General features: G+C 39.6%; 1 protein-coding gene across 7 annotated transcripts; it reads right to left on the bottom strand.

Annotated features, from left to right (window-relative positions):
- Positions 1 to 151: 151 nt before the first annotated feature.
- On the bottom strand, positions 152 to 22111 carry PRUNE1 (prune exopolyphosphatase 1). 7 transcript variants are annotated; one of them, XM_079147600.1, is made up of 9 exons: positions 21763 to 22105; positions 13934 to 13967; positions 12671 to 12763; positions 11483 to 11685; positions 9044 to 9228; positions 7763 to 7921; positions 6919 to 7013; positions 4736 to 4894; positions 152 to 2032 (listed from the first exon to the last, which is right to left on the bottom strand). In XM_079147600.1, exons 3-9 carry the CDS (start codon positions 12707 to 12709, stop codon positions 1604 to 1606), a joined length of 1269 nt encoding a protein of 422 aa, XP_079003726.1. In that variant the 5' UTR covers positions 12710 to 12763; positions 13934 to 13967; positions 21763 to 22105; the 3' UTR covers positions 152 to 1603. The 7 variants fall into 7 exon arrangements, with proteins under 7 accessions (XP_079003726.1, XP_079003727.1, XP_079003725.1 ...); XM_079147601.1 differs by lacking the exon at positions 13934 to 13967 and adding an exon at positions 14702 to 14753 and having other exon boundaries at positions 12671 to 12765; positions 21872 to 22105; XM_079147599.1 differs by having other exon boundaries at positions 21872 to 22105.
- Between the last annotated feature and the right edge of the window lie 8 nt (positions 22112 to 22119).

Genomic DNA, 22119 nt, shown 5'->3' with positions numbered 1-22119 from the left:
CCCCAGTACAAAAAAAAAAAAAAAAAAAGTAGGAGGAAACAACAAGAAGTATAGTAGGAAGAAGGGAGAGGAATCTGCAGGAAGTTAAAATAATTACTGATTATTGAAGGGAAAAGTCTTATTATAGTTATAAAAAAGAGACAAGAACCCAAAGAGGAAAAAAAGTATTTAATATTTAATAAAATGCAAAATAAAGTACCCAAGTTACAAAACATAAATTCCTTTGGTTCAGTGATCACACCACTACTTTTACTTTCCAAAGGGCTATAGACTTCATATCCTTAAACTATAATCAGACTGCCCCGTGACACTAGAAGATGTCATGCCCAAACCATCACATACCCCACCGTTCAGTGAAACTGTTGGCAACTTACATGGGGAGAGCAGGTTGGTCTGAAGACAAAAGGGAGACTCTACACATGCAGAACAAGTCAGTGGATGGGAGCTCTTTGCTGGGTCACTAAGGTATGAGTTACATCCCTGTACATGCTACATGAGGCTAAATCCCTTGGTACAATCACACATAAATACAATCCAGTGACCCTGAGCATTCCCGGGGGGAAAAAAAAAAAGAAAAATACAGAGAAGCAGGGGAGAGAAAGGATGGTAGCAAGCTGCAGATTACAGAATACCAGGGAACATCTAGTCCAAACCCTGTTTTACATATGGAGAAAATAAGACCTAGAGTAATGCAGTGTCTTGCCAAGAGATACACAATTTATAGCAGTTAGTATTAGAACTCCATGCTTTCTTTTAACATGAACAAAAAGAGAAAGAGATGGATAAGAAATTCACTACCAGAATTCTCATTCCAATTCTGCCATCTTTAGGGAAAGAGTCTGTGAGGTCTTAGGACTTTCCTGGGTGCTTCCTGAACTCTAAAAAGGTAGGTGTCTTCAGTAACTTTTCATGGTTCCTGTGGCTCTGGGACAGAAGGATCTAAAGAAAAAGAGCCAGACCACCTGATCAGGACAGATGATAATGGCCTCCAACTTGCTCCCAAATTAAGAAATAAAACAGTCACAATAAGCTCAGAATAGAAATTTAGCCATCTCTGAAACACACACCATCACCTAATGGGTGGGCAAAAAGAAGAGTCACAGAGCTAGAAATCTGCTGAAGGCTAAAAACTGGAATAAATTTCCAAAGCACACACTCTTCTATCTAGTTTGAAGTAGGTATTCAATAAACATTGACTGAGTAAGTGAATTCATGGAGACAAAGAACATTTGGTTTCATGACAGATACTGGTTCTGTTCAAGATCCTTACTGAGGGTACTTTTGGGGTCGGCATTCTTCTTGTCCTTCTCTGCTGGGACAGTGGGTATATCATATTATGCCCTGACAAATGAAGAGCAAAGTCAGTGCAGATTTTAATAAAATTAAATAATACAATTTGTCTGATAGAGATTGAGGAAAAAGGCGGAAAGCCATTAGTGAAGCAGCTGCTTTCTTCCCCTTCTTTCTCCCCCCAGTTTTATGAGAACAATACACTAGATCCTGGAGCAATGAACACACAACTGCCAAAATCTCCAAACATCTCAAAACATGCATTTGAGGTGGGTCAAGCAAACTCTCCCACTATCTCTTCCTTTCCCAAGAGTCACTTATTTGACATAGAAGCAGTGGTAGACTGGGACAGTGAGATCTGACTGCACTTTTCAAAGACTGCCTCAGCAGAGAGCTTAGGCAGCCCCTGATCCAGAGGGCACTCATCCACCAAGCTGTTCATAGGTGTCGGGGGCAGTGGAGGATCCTCCTCATCTTGACTCAGTCCAGAAATCAGAGCGTGACCTGCCCTGTCCAAATCCTTGTCCACCTGTTCCCTGGACACGCCCACTGTTTCAGGCTGCCCTGAAGGGATCTTTGTGGAGTCAAAATATGTTGACAGGGCTTCCTGGAGCAGAGGCAGAAGTTTCTTTCGAGAGACCTGGGTATTGCCTTGAAGATAGGCTTGGAGGTTAGGGTGGGTGTTTGGGACAGGGGTCAGCTTCAGAGGTGGGGAATAGGAGCGTTCCAGGACTTCACAGATCTACAGAGGAGACAAGAATGGGAAACAATATATAATGTGATATAGCAAAGGGCTGAGGCTTCTAATTGAGATGCTTTCAACAAAGGAAAAAAATTTAATCACATCATCTACACTTCAATTTTAATGCTAACAACAAAAGAAATATTTCTAATATACACAGTATTTTAGAAACAGAACATTTTAGATCATATATCTCATTTCATTTCATTCCTCATCAATGAGGAAACAAAAGCAAAATCATGTGAATGCTGGCAAGTTCTGAACCAGAATCCAGGACTCTTAGTTTTTACTGTATGTTGTTGTCAAGTAGGTACTTGAACTCTGTCCTTAGCTAGATGGGAATAGCCCCTACTCAGAAGTCTGGAGGATGATTGAGGTGAAAAGTATGAATAGAACAAAATAAGAGTGGAAAATAGGCAAAGCATGGACTATGGCCATTTATAATTATCTCATTTAATATTTATAACTACCTCATAAGATTGGTATTTCTGGGGCTAGGGCTATGGTTCAGTGGTAGAGCACTTGTCTAGTATGTGCATCACACACACACACACACACACACACAGAAGAAGAAGAAGAAGATATGTATTACTATTATCCTCACTTAGGGATTGAGAAATTGAGATAGGAAGATTAGGCAACTTCCCTAAGATCATGGTTTGAATGAAGCAAAACCGACAAGTGAATCAGGTCTGTCACCAAAGCCAGTGTTGTAAATCAATATACTATTCCTAACATAGGAGGAAGAAAGGCAGTTGTAGGGCACACTGTGAAAAGAGGACTATTTCTCAACACAGAGGCAGCCTAGGCAATGGTAGAAGTCATCAGACATCTGCATGGCAGAGATGGGACTAGTGTTCAGAAGGTAGAAGGGTATTTCTTATAGCCAAAGTATATTTTCCTTCATGACATCATTAGTAAAAGCCACAAGTTGTGAGCACTTACTCTGAGCCAAGTAATGTACTTTATGTATGATATTATATAAATGGCCATATCAAACTAACCATTGGGTGCTATTCTGCTATTTACAGACTCAGAAGTCAACTGACTTGCCTTAGCTCAAACAGCCAACAAGTGATAAACCTTGGACAGAAAAGCACATCTACCTGATTAAAAAAACAAAACACAAAACAAAACAAAAAACCTAGTTCTTACAGGGTGTGGTGGTGCACACCTGTAATCCCAGTACTCAGAAGATTGAGGCAGGAGGATCCCAAGTTCAAGGCCAGCCTCAACAACTTATAGCTCAGTGATAGAGCACTTATCTAGAATGTGTGAGCCCCTGGATTTAAAAAAGAAAGACATAGGGCTGGGGATATGGCTCAGTTGGTAGACTGCTTGCCTAGCAAGCACAAGGCCCTGGATTCAATCCCCAGGACTGCAGAAAAAAAAAAAAAAAGAAAAAGAAAGGAAGAAAGACAGAGCTGGGCTTGGTGATATAGACCTGTGATCCCAGCAACTTGGGAGCCTGAGGCAGTAGGATCACAAGTTTGAAGCCAACTTTAGCAACTTGGTGAGACCCTAAGCAATTAGTGAGACTGTGACTCAAAAGAAAAAATAAAAAGGACTGGGGATGTGGCTCAATGGTAAAGTGCTCCTGGGTTCAATCTCTAGTACCAAAAAAGAGAGAGAGGGAGGAGGGTGGGTAGGAGGAATGAATGAATGAATGAATGAATGAATAAGTAAATAAATCAATCACATTTGCTTTCTGGGGTAGAAAACAAAGGCAAGGAGGTAGGAAAAGGACAGATAAATCTTTTTTTGGTACTGGGGATTTAACTCAAGGGTATTTTACCACTGATACATCACAGCCCTTTAAAAAAAAATTTTTTTTTTTTTTTTTTTTTTGAGACAGGGTCTTACCAAGTTGCTCAGGACCTCACTAAACTGCTGAAGTTGGACTCGAATTTGTGATCCTCCTGCCTCAGCCTCCTGAGTTGCTGGGATTACAGGTGTTCATCACTGTGTTTAGCTCCCAGATACACCTTTTATAAGCACAAAGGATTATCTGGCTGTATTGTTTCTTTAGAGGTCCCTACCTGGTCCAAGAAACACACAGAGTTCCTAGACAGTGTTAAGTCTACTTTTAAATTCTCCTCTAAGCTAATCATTAACCAACAGGAATAGAAAGGGGAGGAATTGAGAAAGGTAGCCAAATGGAAGATCAGGAAAGAGAACAAACCTGGTTCTTGATCACTGCTCTAGGCTGCACATAACACAGATTAACCTCTGCATGATAAGTAGTAGACAAGGTTTCTATCTTGTGTTTCTTTTGTCCCCTTCATCCCACCTCACCTGCCACTGCTAGGGATGGAACCCAAAGCCTCACACAAGCAAGGCCAGCACTCTACCACTGAGCTAAACACCACCTCCCTGCCCTTGTGTTTCTAATTGTTAAAGCAACATAGCAGAAAGAAAACTGAGTTTTAGGAGTGAGGAATTAATAATTAAACCAAGATTCAAGTTCTAATTCCAGATTTATAACATTTCCTTCTAATCAGATTTCAGGTTCCCTCTAAACAGGAATTGTGTCTCTAATTCTCTTTGGAACCCCTTTCTCAACAATGGTATAAGTTCTAGAAATAGTCAAAAAGTCACTGTCTAAAGGCAAGAACTAAGAACAGCCTTCCAGTTTCATGCTATAAAACATGGAAAACATATGGGCAAGTGCTGGGAGGTCCTCAAGTTAGAACAAGGACTCACCGTCATTCGAAGTGCCACATGGGGACAGAAAATAGCCAACTGCCGCACTGGTTCATTATGAGCGTTGAAAAAGATAGTCATGGCAACCAGGGCATCATAGCTGTGAGCCTGGCAGAAAGCACTGAGATCTGCAAGGAGGTTGGACCTCTGCAGAAAGGCCTGAAAGAGAAGAAATGGAGAGGGATGAGGGCTACAGCTGGACTCTCCTTGTCACCATCAATGAAAAATCCTTATGAAGGGTTTTCTTTGCATATTAACCAATGACTTATGCTCCATTAAAAAGGTATCTACCATTAACTGATTTATACATGCTGGGAGGCAAAGAGATAGAATGGGGATAATATAGGCTTTGGATTAATACAGAATTGGTTTGAAAACCATCTCTATTACCTATTAGCTATTCGATCAAGGAGCTGAATTAATCTCCTAGATCTAATATTCCCTGTCTATGAAATAAGGAGACAACACTTGTCAAACATAATTGTTTTAGGAACTAAAACATGAAGCCAGGTGCAGTTGTGCATGCCTGTTATCCCAGTGACTCAAGAGGGTGAGGCAGGAGAATTGCAAGTTCAAGGCCAGCCTCAGCAACTTAATGAGACCCTATCTCGAAATTTAAAAATAAAAGAAAATAGGCTGGGGATGTAGCTCAGTGATAATGCAACCCCGGCATCAAACCCCAGTACAAATAAGTAAGATAAAATAAATTTTTTAAAAAAGAGCTAGAGATGAAGTTCCAGTGGTACAGCACCCCTGGGTTCAAACTCTAGTACCAAAAAAAAAAAAAAAAAAAAAAAACTCCACACCAGGGGCTGGGGATATGGCTCAGTTGGTAGAGTGCTTGCCTCACATGCCCAAGGCCCTGGGTTGAATCCCCAGCAGCACAAAAAGAAAAAAAAAAAGTTTAAAACCCCACACCATTATTAAAGTTACATTCTGCTACTCATTCAACAAAATTAACTGTTTGAAATCCAATCTCAAAACAAAATGGGCTAAGGTCATAGTTCACTGGTGGAAAGCTTGGTTAGCATGAACAAGGCTCTACATTCAATCCCAGCGCCTGTCCCCAAACAAATTACTGTTAACAAAATTTTTTTATTGTTGTTTTTTGGGGTTTTTTGAGATAGGTTCTTACTATGTTGCCCAGGCAGGCCTTGATCTCCTGGGCTCAAATGCTCTTCCCACCTCAGTCTTCCAAGTATCAGAAACTACAAGTGTGTGTCACTATGCCCACCTGGTCATTTTTTTGTTCACAGGGGATATTACTTCAGTTAGGGTGGTCAGGGAAAACCTCCCACAACAGGATACATGTGAGCTGAGGTATGAATGATAAGAAGAAGCAAAGAGAAAAACCAAGTTCAAAAGACCTGAGTTGAGAATAATCTTAATGATTATTGAGGAACAGAAAGAAAACCAACGTGGCAGACAAACAGGGCCCTGCAAGTCACAGAGGTTGCTAGATTTTATTAGAAGTAAAATGAAAGAGACAGTAAAGGGAGGAGTGACCTGATATACTCTGGTTTTCATCTCTCCCTCCACCCCCAGTACCTGGTCCCTCCACCAGGTCCCTGTATACTAGGCAAGTACCATACCACCAAGCTACATCCCTAGTCCTTTTAGTTTTTATTTTGAGGCAGGGTCTCACTGAGCTGCTCAGATTGGCCTGGACCTTGTGATTCTCCCCATGCTTCAGTCACCCCTCAGGCTTCAGTCACCTGAGCAGTTGAAATTAAGGCACAAGCCACGAAGCCCAGCCTGATTTAAACATTAAAAAGATCACTCTTGTTCTTGTAGTTGTGGGAAAAATGGTTTTTAAGTATGCAAAAGTGCAGGCAGGGAAGCTAGTTCATGGACTATTAGAAGAGGTATAGTTAGAGGTGATGAGCTATGGGGGTCACAGAGGAAACAGAGATGAGTAGACAGGTACAAAGATATAGACAGGTACAGAGGTAAGTCAGAAATGAGGGGCAGAAGAGGAACAGGGGAAGAAAGGGAGGGAAAGGAGAGGTAATGAGGAACGAAATTGATCAAATTATGTTCTATGCATGTATAAATATATCACAATGAATTCCACTATTATATATAATCATAATGCACCAATTTAAAAAAAGAAATGAGGGAGCAAAGTTACATACAAAATTTAAAGTTTTCTCTTCCCATCAACATTCACAACTTGCTCTTACCTCCAGATCCATGTATATTGCGCTAATGGCCACCTTGATACCTTGCCTATAGATGGTCTTCTGATCCTTTCTCAGCATCTGCTCAGTGGTCAGCCCTAAAAAGTGGATGTAAGACTATGAGTCAAATGGGGAACCTAGGGTCCCAACACCAGGAAGGTGAGGACAAGGAAAAGAAAAAATATAGCCTCTCTTTGGAGCAATGAACAGGGGAGATCACTGAAAATTTACACCCCACCTCTGATTTTCCCCCTTTTTGTACTGTTTTAACTTTATGAAGGTACATTTGAGTTTGGGGTTGTGGTACATGGGTATAATCCCAGCTACTCAGAAAGATGAGGCAAATATTGCAGTCTGAAATACAGAGAACCTGACTCAATCAATTAATCAATCAAAGTACATTTAATACTTTTCTTTCTTTCCTTACATCTTTCTTTCTCCTTTTTTATGTCAGGTATTAGTTGAGTAGAAGATAAGAGTTTTTTTTAGTTCTCTTTCTTTGTATATTCTAAATGTTTCTTCTGCTTCTCTAATTATATAGCTCTTGCTCTGATATTTTACTTTCCCTCGGTATATTTTATTTATAAGTCCTATGTTCTCTGATTAGACTGAAACCTCTGAGACTCTTCCTCCTCTTTCTTCCCAAGATCCAGGATAAAACATTCCAGTAAATGACTGATCAGTTCATGATCAGACTAATATGATGCCTCATTTCTCTCTGGTATGAAGTGTAAATCATTATGCATGCTCTGGAATTGTTTTGATTGTACTCATGAATACAATGAAAACAGCTTGCCCACTTGCTTTTTCATATGGGAAGTAGAGAATTCAGCTTGACACTTCATACCTGATACATCAAACTTTGCCTTTTGCAGGGAATCAAAGATGTCATTTCTCTCGGGCAGATCAGGGAAGAGGGCCTCTAGTTTTTCCACATATGTGTTATCCTTTGGGGTTGCCTTTCCAATTTTAATGTCCATGTTGACACAGTCCAGGATGATGGTTCCTATTGAGAAGGGGGGTGGCAGAACTTGAATCATGTGACCTCTACTCACAACCACTAGAACACATAAAACTTCAAACCAAATGGGCACAATATAGAGGAGACTTGCAGGGCAAACTCACTGAATACAAAACAAGAAACTGGGACTGAGTATCCTCAGTAAGACCTCCTAAATCAAAGCAGGGAAATAGAGAAAAAGTGGAAAGGAAGCCTGAACATCTCAATCATTGGAGATGTTGCAACCTCATTACAGAGAAGACACCTATTTTGTGGGAGTTGGGGGAGATACTGGGAATTGAACCCAGGGGCACTTAACCAATGAGCCAAATTCCCACTTATGCACCCTTTTTTTCTATTTTTTATTTTGAGATAGGTTCTCACTAAGTTGCTTAGGGCCTTGCTATATTGTTGAGATTGGTTTCAAACTTGTGATCCTCCTGCCTCAGCCTCCTGAGCTGCTTGGGTTTCCAGGTATACCACAAGCCCAACCCTAGGACATTTCTTCAGTAGGCCAAATCTCATCAAAGAATTTTTAAAACCTTTTTTTAAAAAAAAATATACTTTTTTTAGTTGTAAATGAACCTTTATTTTTATTAATTAATGTGCTACTGAGAATCAAATACAGTGTCTCACACAAGCTAGGCAAGTGCTTTTCCACTTTTCACTGAACTACAACCCCAACCCTCATCAAAGAATTCTGAAGTTGAAATAAGAGTGTATTCTAAGTGCTTTTTTTTTTTTTTTTTTTTTTTTTTAATAAATGGAGAAAATGAAAATAAGAAAGGTTAAGAGATTTGCTCAAGGACACATACCTATTTCCTAGTGGAATTGGTATAAGAATCCATTTCCTGCTTATTTGGCTAGTACTCCTTCCATTAAATACCACAAATAGGAAGCTTCAAGGTTTGTTGCCCTGTGCTTCCTTTATACTTTCTCCAACAAAACATCTCACAGGCCTTTAAATAAATGCCTAACTGTTCCCTGTAATAATTCCATTCTCTGGTATGAACGGAATGGTTTTGAAAGAATATGATTAGACTGAAAGAGTTCAGACTTTTCCACTCTCCCTTCTCTGGGATGGGAATAGAGGAACTAGTCCTATCTCAATGCCAAAATCACCCTTACCATGCAGAAGGGCTGCAATTTGCCTATCTAAGATCTCTGGTGCCCCCTGCAGGATTCTCTCAGCCACCAAGGTAGCACAGGACCCCACAAGCTCAACAGAGACATGGCAGGGAGGACAGTGTTTCTGTTCGATGGGTCGATGGTCTAGCACCTCTACTATGGCCTCTTCCAGAGCTGCATCACTTCTGTGGAGAGGGAAGGGTATGGGAAAAGAGAAAGAAAGACAGGTTATCTATCTTCAGACCACACCCACCAAAGGAAAGTGCAGATGTCTTGGGTAACCTATGGTTACTCCTACTCTGCCTCATTTCTCTCCATTCTTTAATGTCATATATGAAGGGGTATTTAAATAGCATATAAGTGAAGTATCTGCAGCAAACATCTTGTCCACATATCTGTTGTACATTTCTTTCTTTCTTTTTTCTTTTCTTTTCTTTTTTTTTTTTTTTTTGGGTGGGGGGTGATGGGGTTTGAACCCAAGAGCTTAACCACAAAGCTATACCCCCCAGCCCTTTTTATTTTTATTTTGAGACAGGGTCTTGTTAAGTTGCTGAGGCTGGCCTCAAACCTGCAATGCTCCTATCCCAAGTTGCCGGGATGCAGGCATTTGCTACCAACTGACATTTTTTTTAATATATATATAAATTTTTTAGTTGTAGGTGGGCACAATACCCTTATTTTTATGTGGTGCTGAGGACTGAACCCAGGGCTGCATGCATGTTAGGCAAGTGTGCCACCACTGAGCCATAACCCCAGCCCTCCAACAGACATTTTTGATACTCAACATCAAAATCTTACCTGTTTCTCAATCCACTCAATACTCAAATTCCACACAGGTGACCAGATCCTAGGGCTTCTCTCCATGCCTTCCTTTCTAGCCCTCAGCTATTGTCTTATTTTAGGCCCTCAGCAGCTTTCATATAAACTATTTCAATAGTCTCTTTAGCAATCACCTGCTTCTAGCTAAGGGCCCTTCTAAGTTATCCTTCACAAAGCTGTCTGAATTTAAAATATAAAAGCAAATTTGATGGCCAGGACCTAGAGTAGATATAATTAACAAGTTTCCCATTGCCTAAAACAGTGTAATCTGATCATCTTTCCCCTGCCTATCTCTCTAGTCTTATCTTTTTCCATGTTCTCTGTTCCCCTCCTATTTTATGCTCTGGTTCTGCAAAATAAATTCCAGTTGCTCCAATTCACCATGCTACTTCATGCCTGCCTGGCTTTGTTTCTATTAATTACTTCTTCTGCCTGGAACACTTTTTCTAACACCTTCCCTTTTCATTCAGGGATCAAACACCTAGTCCACTTCAAGACTGAGATCAAGGATCAACTCTGCTACAAAACCTTTCCTGATGTCCTCAATTCCCTTCAGGTATAATGAATGATTCCATCTTTCATGTACCTATTGTCCCTAGAGTGACAATCACTTGTTTCCAACACCCCTTACAATGATCTATTTACCCAATTCGCTCTTCCTGACTGAAAGCTTCATGAGAATGGAAACTGTCTTACCTTCATCCCCTAAATAATAGTTTATTAATGTGTGAATGTATAGCTCATCAATGCTATCAGGCTCTGTCATTTTCTGCTACAACTACAGGATGCTCAAGGAAAAATTATACATTTTAAAGGCTTGGGAGTGTAGCTCAGAAGTAGAGTACTTGCTGAGCATGTGTGAGACCCTGGGTTCCATCACCAGCCTCACACACACATACAAATACATTTTAAGATTAGCAGGAGTCAGAAAGACTTAGGCAAATCATGCTCATGTTATTTTTTCAGCAATTTTTTTCCAGTCATAAGTTAGGGGTTGGAATTATTATACAGATACACATTTGTCAAATAGACTCAAATGAGATATTTATAGACTTTACCATATTATTCTGAAGTCATCATGAATTTATGTAGGAAATACTTTCACTTACTAATCTTTTAAAAATTAAAAACAGTTCTAACCATTTTTTAAAGGTTTATAATAAATCTGCCAAAAAATCTTATAATGATACCAAAGGCAGATTTAGATGATCTTTGTGTTATTCTTTAGTTTGAACTCAAAATGTTCCTATTCTTTGTTATACGTCTTTTTTTAAAATTTGAATTATCATTTTTTTTTTGTAGATGTAGATGGATAGCATGCCTTTATTTTATTTGTTTATTTTTATGAGGTGCTAAAGATCAAACCCAGTGCCTCACACATGCCAGGCAAGTACTCTGCCACTGAGCTATATATCTTTATGATTTATATGTCTTTATGCTATAAACAAACATATAACTAGGGAACTGACAATATTTTCTGTTGAATTTTTATATCAACTATGACCAATCAATTATAATTAACCTTTAAGATCGCTAAAAGCAGACTCTTCCTTTCCTTATATCTCATTCATCAGAGTCCAATGTAGTACATAAGTATGAATTTAACTTCCATCTACTTACTTGGGTAAGACATGATGGTCAACAAGGATGAGGGTGAGTTGGCCAGCCTGGTGTAATGCATGAAGGTCAATCTCATCCCGAAAAATCAAGATGGTTTCTGGAATTTGAATCTTCTGAAGGAAGAAGACATTGTCACCTCGTAGAGGTAGCTCAGAACGTTTTATATTTAAAACTGGTATAAAGACTTCCTCAGCTTCATTTGTCTGAATAGGAAAGTGACAAGAAGGTATCACAAGTTTTGGGATAGGAAAAAGTACCAAGATTGGGCTGGGTTGTAGTTCAATAGTGAGCATGTACTTAGCATGCTAGAGGCCCTGGGTTCAATCCCCAACATCAAAGGGTACAAAAGTAACAAGACAATTGGAACCAAAGGAGGCATGATCATGAATAAGCTACTGCCTTTTTCAAAGTCACAATTACCCACTCTATAAAAATAAAAGGATTAATTGTTTTTACTTTTTAGGTGCCAAGGATTGAATTCAGGGCGCTGCACATGCTAAGCAAGTGCTGTACCACTAGGCTACACCCACATCCCCAAAAAAATGACTCTTCCCCTCCCTCCTCCTCAGCTATAACATAAAAGTCAATAAGGCAACTCATAGTAAAGACCCTAGTTCTAGATGCAATGCCACAGAGAAAAAAATATTTTCAGTCCTTAAGAGTTAACCTGAGCAAGAGGAATGAATACACTCTAGACCACTGACACCCCTAAGGAACTCAATAATAATCTGTTTGAATATTGCTTTATGGTTTACCTATCCCTCAGAACTTATTTACCAATTGGGCACATTGGTGCATGCCTGTAATCCCAGCAGCTCGGGAGGCTGACAGGAAGACTGCAAGTTCAAAGACAGCAACTTAGCAAGGCCCTAAACAACTTAGTAAGACCCTGTCTCTAAATAAAATATAAAAAGGGCTGGGGATGTTGCTCAGTGGTTAAGTGCCCCTGAGTTCAATCCCCAGCAGCAAAAAAAATAGAAAAAAAAAAGAAAAAAAAAAAGAACACACCTCATTTACTCTTTTTTTTTTTTTTTCTTCACAACACTGAAAAGTACTATTTCAGATGTTGACGTGAGACCAGTAAAGTTAAGGGATTTAACTTATCCAAGGCTAAATGCTGGTAAATAGCAGAGCTGGTCTTGAATCTAAATCTTTTCATTCTAAGGGGCTCTGTTCCTAGGTACTCACCTTTGTCAGGTAAAAAGCCAAAGCAAGAGCAGATGCCATGGAGTCCAAGTCACAGGCTTCATTTCCCAGTACAACATGCAGATGCCTGGACTCCTGGAGAGAAAGGAGAAGTGGAAACTGACAAAAACATCTCCATCCTTCTCCATTAACCTTATACTCATGTGGGCTTCAGACACATCCTTTTACTGATCTTTATAGTGAAGGGTGGGTCACATAATTTCCTGGGTCCTCACTTTATGAAGACATAAGCAAAGTGTCTATGTTACCTAAGCTTTAAGCATTCCACACACAACCAGTGGGTAGAAAAGTGTTCTTTTCTCTCTAGTAAACTGTTTTCTTGAATGTTAATTTACAGAAGAACAGTAAATAATTCTCTGATTTCTTATGCTTCAAAAGAAGGACATTAGGGTAGCTAACATATGGTTTGCCAGTCTCTGCCCCCATTTTTAAAATGGGGAAATAACCCTTACACTTCTAAATCATGAGAATAGGCAAAAAGGCTTTGAAAATAAAGGTAAATAAGATCAAGTCTATTATCCAGTTGTCCAGGAAAACTATGCCTGCCCTAAGAAGCCCCAATGATAACTCTATATAACTGAAATCTCACACAACTCAAAAAGTAGCTTCAGATTAAAGCAAGAACAGTTGCTGCTGCTGGAACTTATATTTTTAAAGCTTTGAAAAGTCCAGCTGCTGTTAAGAACTCTAAGGAGCAAAGGATAGCTACTATTATTAAACTTGTTCCTCTGCATCTGTTTAGTTTATCAGTTTTAAATACATCACATTTAGACTACAGTGCCCACAATAGCAAAGACAGGGTTCTTTTTTGGCTTTGCTTATGTTAAATATTTACTGAGGGTGTCAAGTATTATTCTAACATTTTTACATGCATCAACTAATCATTTAATTCCTAAAACAGCCCAACGAGGCACATACTTAAAGAATTATTATTTTAGCCAGGCATGAGTCTGTAATCTGTTATTTGGAAAGCTCAGGCAGGAGGATTACAAGTTTGAGACCAGAATGAGCAACTTAGTGAGATGCTTTCTCAAAATAAAAAATAAAAATAAATAAAAAGGGATGGGAATGTAGCTCAGCAGTAAAGTTCTGGCCTAGCATATACCAGTCCCTGGTTCAATCTCAGTTTCACACATACAAAAAAAAAAAAAAAAAATTATCATTTTATTTTAGGAATGAGCATTATGTTGGGTGAATGAGAACATAAAACCTATGGTTTAGTTTAGGGCACAATAATTCTCTTACCAGTTTATTTTTGAACTTCTATCTCACTCTGCTTCTGAGAGGATGGGATGAGAGACAAAACAAGATATACTAGTTATAGCAGGATTTCTTAATTTCAGCATTACTGTTATTTTGGACCGACCTACTTCAACAATGTAGAAACCTCATCAATAAGTAAGATTCATCCCTTCCCAGATAGAAGGGTTATTATCAAAAAGGCAAAAAATTAACATGCTGGTCATGATATTGATGGGAATGTAAATCAGTTCAGTCATCATGGAAAACCGTATGGAGTTTCCTCAAAAAACAAGAGAGAGAACTACCAATGATCCAGTAATCCCTCAACTGAAGAAACTGAAATATGAATATGTCAGAGACATCTGTTACTTGCATGGAATCAACCTGGGTGTATATTCCCAGATGAATGGATAAAAAAAAGCACTATGAAAAAAAAGAGAGGAGGGAGGGAAGGAAATGTGAGACTAGGGATGTAGCTCAGTAGTAGGAGAGAAGAAGAAAGGGAAGGAGCAGAAGAAGCAGAAGAAGGAAGGGAAGTAGCAAAAGAAGGAAGGAACGAAGGTTGGGTAAGTGGGGCTGGGGATGTGACTCAAAGGTAAAGTGCTTGCCTAGCATGCATGAGTTCTTGGGTTTGACCCTCAGCACCACACACACAAAGTGGTATAAAAGAATGAAATTGTGCCATTTGCAGCAACATGGATGAAACTGGAGGACATTATATTACATGAAATATGTCAGGCACAGTAAGACAAATACCACATATTCTCATCTATATATGGAAGCAAAAAAGTTGACCTCAAAGAAAGAGAGTAGATCTCAGAGCCTGAAATGGGGAGAGAGGATGGTGAAAGGATGGCTAACAGGTAAAGGGATGCAGCCAAATACATAGGAGGAGTAACTTTCTAAAGCTCTGTAGCACAGTAGGATAACTATAGTTGATAAAAATTAATTATTTCAAAATAGCCAGTAGTGAGGATTTTGAATATTTTCAACATAAAGAAATGATGACATGCACGAGGCCCTGGGTTTGATCCCCAGTACTACAAAAAAAAAAAAAAAAAAAAAAGATGAGGAAGTAGCACAGTTGTAGAGTGCCTGCAGAGCATGTGCAAGACTGTAGGTTCGATCCCTGGCACCAAAAAAAAAAAAAAGAAAGAGAAGGGCTGGGATTGTGGCTCAGTGATAGAGACTGCGTGCTTAGCATGTGTGAGGCACTGGGTTGATTCTCAGCATCACATGTAAATAAACAAAGATTCATCAACAACTAATAAAAATATTTAAAAAATAAGAGAGATGATAAATATCTAAGAGAGATAAACCAATCAATGATTCGATCATTATGGATTGTATGTGTATTAGAATATCATACTTTACCCCATAAACATGTACAATTTTTTAAAAATTTATTTTAAAAAATCCATGACAAACAAGATATTGATACTTTAAATAGAAACAGAATCCAACAGTACTATGCACAGCAATTCTGAAGCCTAAAAAAAGGAAAAATATGTACCATATATATATATATATCTCTCTTCTAATATATTTAAATGGTTAATGATTTTAATAAAAATATTATTGATGAGTTACTTCCAGAAAGCCAAGAACATAAAATTATAATAAATTATGGTTAATTTCAGTATTTTTCAACTATTTTATTGTTATAGAAATTTTATAGAAATATTGGAGCAATATAATTATAGCAACATAATTTCTAACAACGACGTTATTGTCATAGAAAACTCATTAAAATATTATTTAGAAACATATATATAAATGTTTAGTTCAAGAAATATTTCCCTCCTGTGACATATTAAAACATTTATATGGGGCTGGGGATATAACTCAGTTCATAGAGTGCTTGCCTGTCAAGCACAAGGCCCTGGGTTCAATCCCCAGCACTGCAAAAAAGAAAAAAAAAATTTATATAAAAATAAGGTCATATTTACTTCAAACTCCTTAAGGCTTTGCAAATACTTAATAGTATAGCTAGGGAACAATCTTTCACATGTTCTGCAGTTCAAAATGTAACACATTGCAAATTTTACTATCTGATCTATGCAAAAATTGGTTAATTTTTCATATCAAAAATACAGAAGTAATTTACTTGGCTTATAAAAACTTGAGCAAAATCTTTAGTTCAAGAACCATTTTTATGTCTAATAAAAATTACTAATATTGATAATAATAAGTCATAGTCAAACTTTTAAAGTTTTCTCGGATATTTAATATTGAAGTTAGAGTACAATCATTTCAATGCTTTCAGTTTTAATATGCAGTATCAACCTTCCTTAGACTAAAAAAAAAGAGACTGCAGTAATTGTTGTTTCTGTTGTAGTCATCTAAATATTCTAAAATAGATTTCTAATTAGAGCCATAACAAAACAATAGAGAAGTAGTTTTACATAAGCACAGACAAGCTTACAGACATCCTCCAAACCACAGTATTAACACTTTTGTAGGGGCTGAGAGCAAAGGATTGTACAAGGTCACTCTAGTGGAATTGAGTAGGAGAGAAGTCAGTGGGGAGGCCACAGAAGAAAACTCCATTCATCAAGGGCTAGGGTCTCTAAAAAAAAAAAAAAAAAGCTGGGCATGATGGTGCACAACTAAACCCAGCAGCTTGGGAGGCTAAGGTAAGAGGATGGTGAATTCAAAGCCAGCCTCAGCAACTTATTGAGTTCCTAAGCAACTCAGCAAGACCCTGTCTCTAAATAAAATATTAAAAAAGGGTTGGGGATGTGGCTCAGCAGTTAAGCGCCCTGGGTTTAATCCCCAGTACTAAAAAAAAAACCTGTCTAGCATGATAGTGCATACCTATAAACCCAGAGGCTCAAGAGGCAAGAAGATGGTGAGTTTGAGGCCAGCCTTAGCCTACTTAGTGAACCCTAAGCAACTCAGTGAGACCCTATTGTAACTAAAATTTAAAAAGAGCTGGGGCTCAGTGGCTAAGTGCCTCTGGGTTCAATCCCTGGTTAAAAAAAAAAAAAAAAAAAAAAAAAAAAAAAATTGGAGAGATAAATCTCCAGTATCAAAAATAAATAAAATAAAATAAACACACATACACACACATACAAATATATGTAGGTCAAGGCCCATTCATATTGAACAACACTATAGAACAGTGAGTCTTTAGAAAATTCTTCTCCAAAGCAATAAGAGATTTCCGTACCCAAGACCGAAGACTCCTTTGACTTACAATTCCTACTCCTGATACTAGAGTAGGCCCCTTTGTTTCCTGTAAACCATGAACTTCCCAGATGACTCTGGACCAAAGTAATAGCAAAACACTTGAGATAAGTGGCTGCAGAGATAACTTGTTCACTGAAGCAGTAAGAGGGGGCCCTATGTTCTCTAGAAAGGGAACTACATTTACATGAAAGGACATATGGCCCTGTCCTGGAGAGAAAAGGTAGACAAACAGAAAAGGAAGAGTAATTGGAGGACAGACCTATTGCTGGGTACAAGGTGGTCCTCAGAGAACCTTTCCAAAACACTTTTACAATAGTGCAGCTTCACTGTAAGTGGCAGCAGAATCAGGATCAGTCAGATCCCTGGAATAGAAACAAGACAAAGAAAAGCAGAAGGCAAGGACCAAATACAAGTCCATAGCTTCAAGTGGAGAAATGATCTCCAGAGCAAGGTGAACAACTAACCCTTTGTGCTCAGTCAAGCCCAGACAGCAACCAAAAGAAATGAATACAAATGAGATACTGAGGAACTTGTGGCACATCTTGGAACTGGGGTGATCAAGGGAGGTGGTAGCATTCTTTTCTCCATCTTCACCCACCATTACCCCAGTCCAGCTGGACAATTCACCACCCCCAAACCATGATGTGCACATTCCCTACTCTGCCATTTCTTTGCACTATTTGTTCTTCTCTAAAAGCAAAACTGTCACTTGAAAAGATCACAAACTCGGGTTGAATCCCAGCTCTGTTTCTACTTGTAGTGGGACTCTGGCTCCTCTAAGCCTCATTTTCCTATATAAAAGTGAGGATAATATTGTAACCAAGTTCATGAAGTGCCTACTCTGTAAATATAAAAGATGCACTCTGTTCCATTTCTTCTTTCTCTACTCCTCCCTGTCCACTCCAGTTCTACTTAAATGCCCCTTTCTCTGTGAAGCCTTCCTTACCAGGCCAAAGCAATCCTCTTCCTCTAAACCTACAGTTTCCAGCAGTGTGGTTCTCAGATGGAACTTAACTTCTACTGTAAAGGGCTTACTATTCACCTTGCCTGCCCCCATACTGAGAACTGAAAACAGGGGGACTTAACCACAGAACTACATCCCCAGTTCTTTTTATTTCTTGAGACTGGGTCTCTATAAATTGCCCAGGCTGGGCTTGAACTTAGAATTCTCCAGCCTCAGCCACCAGAGTTGCTGGGGTAATAGGTGTCCAATATCATATCTGGTGCTCTTTTTGTGGCTGTATATCCCTAATCCTTAACACAGTTTAAAAGCTGGATGACTATATACTTTGTTATTCAAATGAGGGACACTTTTAAGGATGAAAAGGAGTGCCAGGAGCAGAGGTACATGCCTATAATCCTGACTTGGAAGCAGTATTACAAGTTCCAGGCCAGCCCTGGGAATTCAGAGACCCTCAGCAATTCTGACAGACTCTGTTTCAAAATAAAAAATTAAAAGGACTGGAACTAGGTAGCTCAGTGGTAAAGTACCCCTGGGTTCAATCCCTAGTACCTAAAAAAGAAAAGGGGTACTCTTAATGATTATGCTTGAGGAAACTAAGACTATCAGGGCAAAATAGGTGGATGGCAGTACAACTTATAATGAACCATTCTCCTCTTTTTTCTTTTGGGTACCAGAATTGAACTCAGGGGCACTTGATCACTGAGTCACATCCCCAGCTCTTTTTGTATTTTATTTAGAGACAGGGTATCATTGAGTCACTTAGCACCTCCCTTTTGCTGAGGCTGGCTTTGAACTTGCTATCCTCCAGTCTCCAACCTCCTGAGCCACCGAGATTACAGGTTGCACCACCACAACCAGCTCTCCTCTTCGTTGAGGAAAAATCTGTGAAACTTAAACTTCTGACCCAACTACCCCATTGGCTGAAAGCACAGGTCAAACAATCTTAGTTTTCTAATCATTAGAGGGAGAATTCCGGGGGAAGACAAAAAGCCAGAGACAAACCTTCCCAGCAGAGAAAAATGGGACTGATACTGATATCAGGACTATAAATTTCTAAGGACAGTCAGCTACTCCTGATTCCTGCCTCATGCCTGAGAAGTGTACACAATTCCTTATCTAAAACTTACGAGCCTTTATTCCTAGATTAACCACCTGAACTTGAATGCATTCCCACCCCGAAGAAAGACTTCTGTCTCCTAGAAGTGAAAGACGAATCACCATGAAAAGAACATTTAGTTAAATAGGATTTCTTTTAAATGAAACATCCTACTGTCATTGTGATAGAACCTATAGAAATTTTTTGTGATCAAGTTAAAAATATGGTATAAGTCAGATGCAATGGTGCACACCTGTAATCCCAGTGGCTCAGGAGACTTAAGCAGGAGGATCACAAGTTTGAGACCAGACTCAGCAAATCAGGGAGGCCCTAAGCAATTTAGCAAGATCTTTTCTCAAAAAATAAAAAGGGTTAGGGATGCAGCTCAGAAATAAAGCACCCTAAGATTCAGTCCCCAGTAGCAAAAACAAATAAATAAATAAATAAAAATAAAAATATAGATCAAAGGAGACTTGGCTGGATTATCAACTGTCTCTATCCTGTGCAAAAGCCAGGCATTCACAATTTCCTAAGAAGTTATCTATCAAACAGAATTATCAAACAGAAACATTTAAATTCAATGGTGTGCTTGTCTAAATATGCCTCTTTATACAAGAAACATAACAGGGGGCCTTAGGAATTGGATAGAGAGAAAAGAAGAAAAGGGAACTTCATCATCTTCATTTCATATTCTTGTATTTACTACGGCTATAATTTAAAAAAACAATCGGGGCTGGGGGGATAGCTCAGTCAGTAGAGTGCTTGCCTTGTAAGCACAAGGCCCTGGGTTCCATCCCCAGCACCCCAAAAAAAAAAAAAAAATAGATATAATTAAAAACAATCTAAATCTCTGGCATCTGCCAGTATGTCTGCCACCAGTTTACTCAATGTCATTCCTACAGTCTTATTTTCTCCATTCTCTAAAACCTGGCCAAGCTTTTGTGTTGATAACAGTTCTAACATACAATCTCACCTTTAAGAGTTCACAAGTTTGGAAAGAAAGTAGATCTTGCTCTTTCAGAGATGAATGCAGAGAAGGGGAACTCAGGATACTGGGAATATTGGGGGAGGGAGTCTTTTTTAGGTCTTATAATGCTGTAGAGATATACTGCTGGGGGGTGGGGCATTGTGGAAGGTAGATGCTGGAAAGTAGATGCATGCAAAAAAGTGTTTTTAGATCCAAGGGTTCTTCATCAAATGGTGGGAAAGAGCAGTCATTTGAGTTATTGAGAAAAAAATCATTCCCTTAGAATGGTGCCACAAAAACTCTGCATTAGTCCTCCAATAAGAATTGGTTCCAAGTTGCCTTATGCATTTAAACAATTTTTCCCAAATATGTTTTTCACGAGGAAAAATTCAATATAAGAAAACATTCATTTATCCCACAGCAGGAATTGGGTGACATTTAGGGTATGTTAAAGATGCCCAGGGGAATTTGTAGAGTTTAAAGTATGTTGCGCAGCTGCAGTGGAGCAGGACAATAATCCCAGCTGCTCAGGAGGCAGAAGCAGGAGGTGCTCAGCAAATTCGAGGTGCTAAGCAACTCAGTGATACCCTGTTTCTAAATAAAATACAAAAAGGGGCTGGGGATGTGGCTCAATAGTCTAATGCCCCGGAATTCAATCCCCGGTAGCCCTCCCACCACTAAAAAATATTTTTTATTTTATTTTTTTGCGGTGCTGGGGATTGAACCCAGACCCTTAGTGCTTGGTGAGGCAAGCACTCTACCAACTGAGTCATATCCCCAGCCCAAAAAGGTACCTTAAAAGGAAGACATCCTCAGCCTTGTGTTTAGATTTCTTCAGGGGCGGTATAATTCAAAGTAGGGGGCCCAGGTGACCTCCTGTATTTCTCTCTGGCTAGCTTTTTGCAGCTACTGAGTATAACAGCCTAATGCTGCACGGCTAGTCAACATGAATGGGAGGGTCCAAATGGCTCAGAAAGCACCCACAATAAGCTCCAAAGAATCCAGGAGTCATGCTTATGGTTTTGACTCCAAACACACTTCGTGCTTATGCCTTCCAAGCAGAGGGATTTTTATATTAATTTGTGCACGTTAAGGTCAAGAAACCGGAGGCAAAGGAATGCAAGTTGTGGGTCATGCCTGATGTATTCCGTGCTGTTTGACTTTAAAACACAGATATAAAGTAAAATACCATGACCCCCTCTACAATCTAGAAAAGAGTTCGGTCCGCCGGAGAGAAACCCCAATTCTGAAGAAAGAAAGCTCTACGCCCAGGTTCCCTCTAACACCCGAGGTTCACCGGAACTCCAGAAAGCAAATCCAGACCTTGGGAGCCGAAAACTAAAAAGAGGGGCGGGGAGACAGGTATAAACACACCTAGAGCGGAACGGATAACGGCTGCACTGCCCAGCTCCTTTTCAGCGAACTGACCCAGGCAACAGCATGCAGAAAAATTAAATCAGAACCCAGACCCAAGACTCCTTCTCCCCGCTCTCGGGAAGACCTCGAAGGTGGGGAACCAAAAATCGAGAGACCCAGTAGCAGTCTCCTGCTCATAAACTAGGTTTTTGCTCCTCACGCTTCAAGCCTGATCAAACCCCAATCCCCCTACTTACAACTCGGTGATCCCTCCACACGGACCGTCTTGGGCTCCCTATACCCCACACCTTAATTCTTTCCGGACTCCATCATCATTCCTTACAGTCACAGACAGGGATCAGTTACCTGCAGAGCAGCTCGACAACCCTGCAGGTAGACCTCCATGGTGAAGTACAAGGTATGCCGTCGCCCCTCGTAAAGGAGCGGTTACCCAGTGTATGTACCCCACCCAGGACTCAAGGGCCAGAGGCCAGAGTCAGTAGGCGGGACTCGAACCCGCCAAACAGCTATTCGGCCTCCGACCCCAGGAGGAAGTGCGTAATCCCGCACTCCCGGAGGCCGACGACGCCCCGCCCCCAGGGGCGGAGGCAGAG

This window comes from Sciurus vulgaris (assembly GCF_902686455.1).
Source record: "Sciurus vulgaris genome assembly, chromosome: 1".
Taxonomy (NCBI): Eukaryota; Metazoa; Chordata; class Mammalia; order Rodentia; family Sciuridae; genus Sciurus; species Sciurus vulgaris.
Note: the sequence above shows the minus strand (reverse complement) of the source record. Positions and strands in the feature narration are given on the sequence as shown.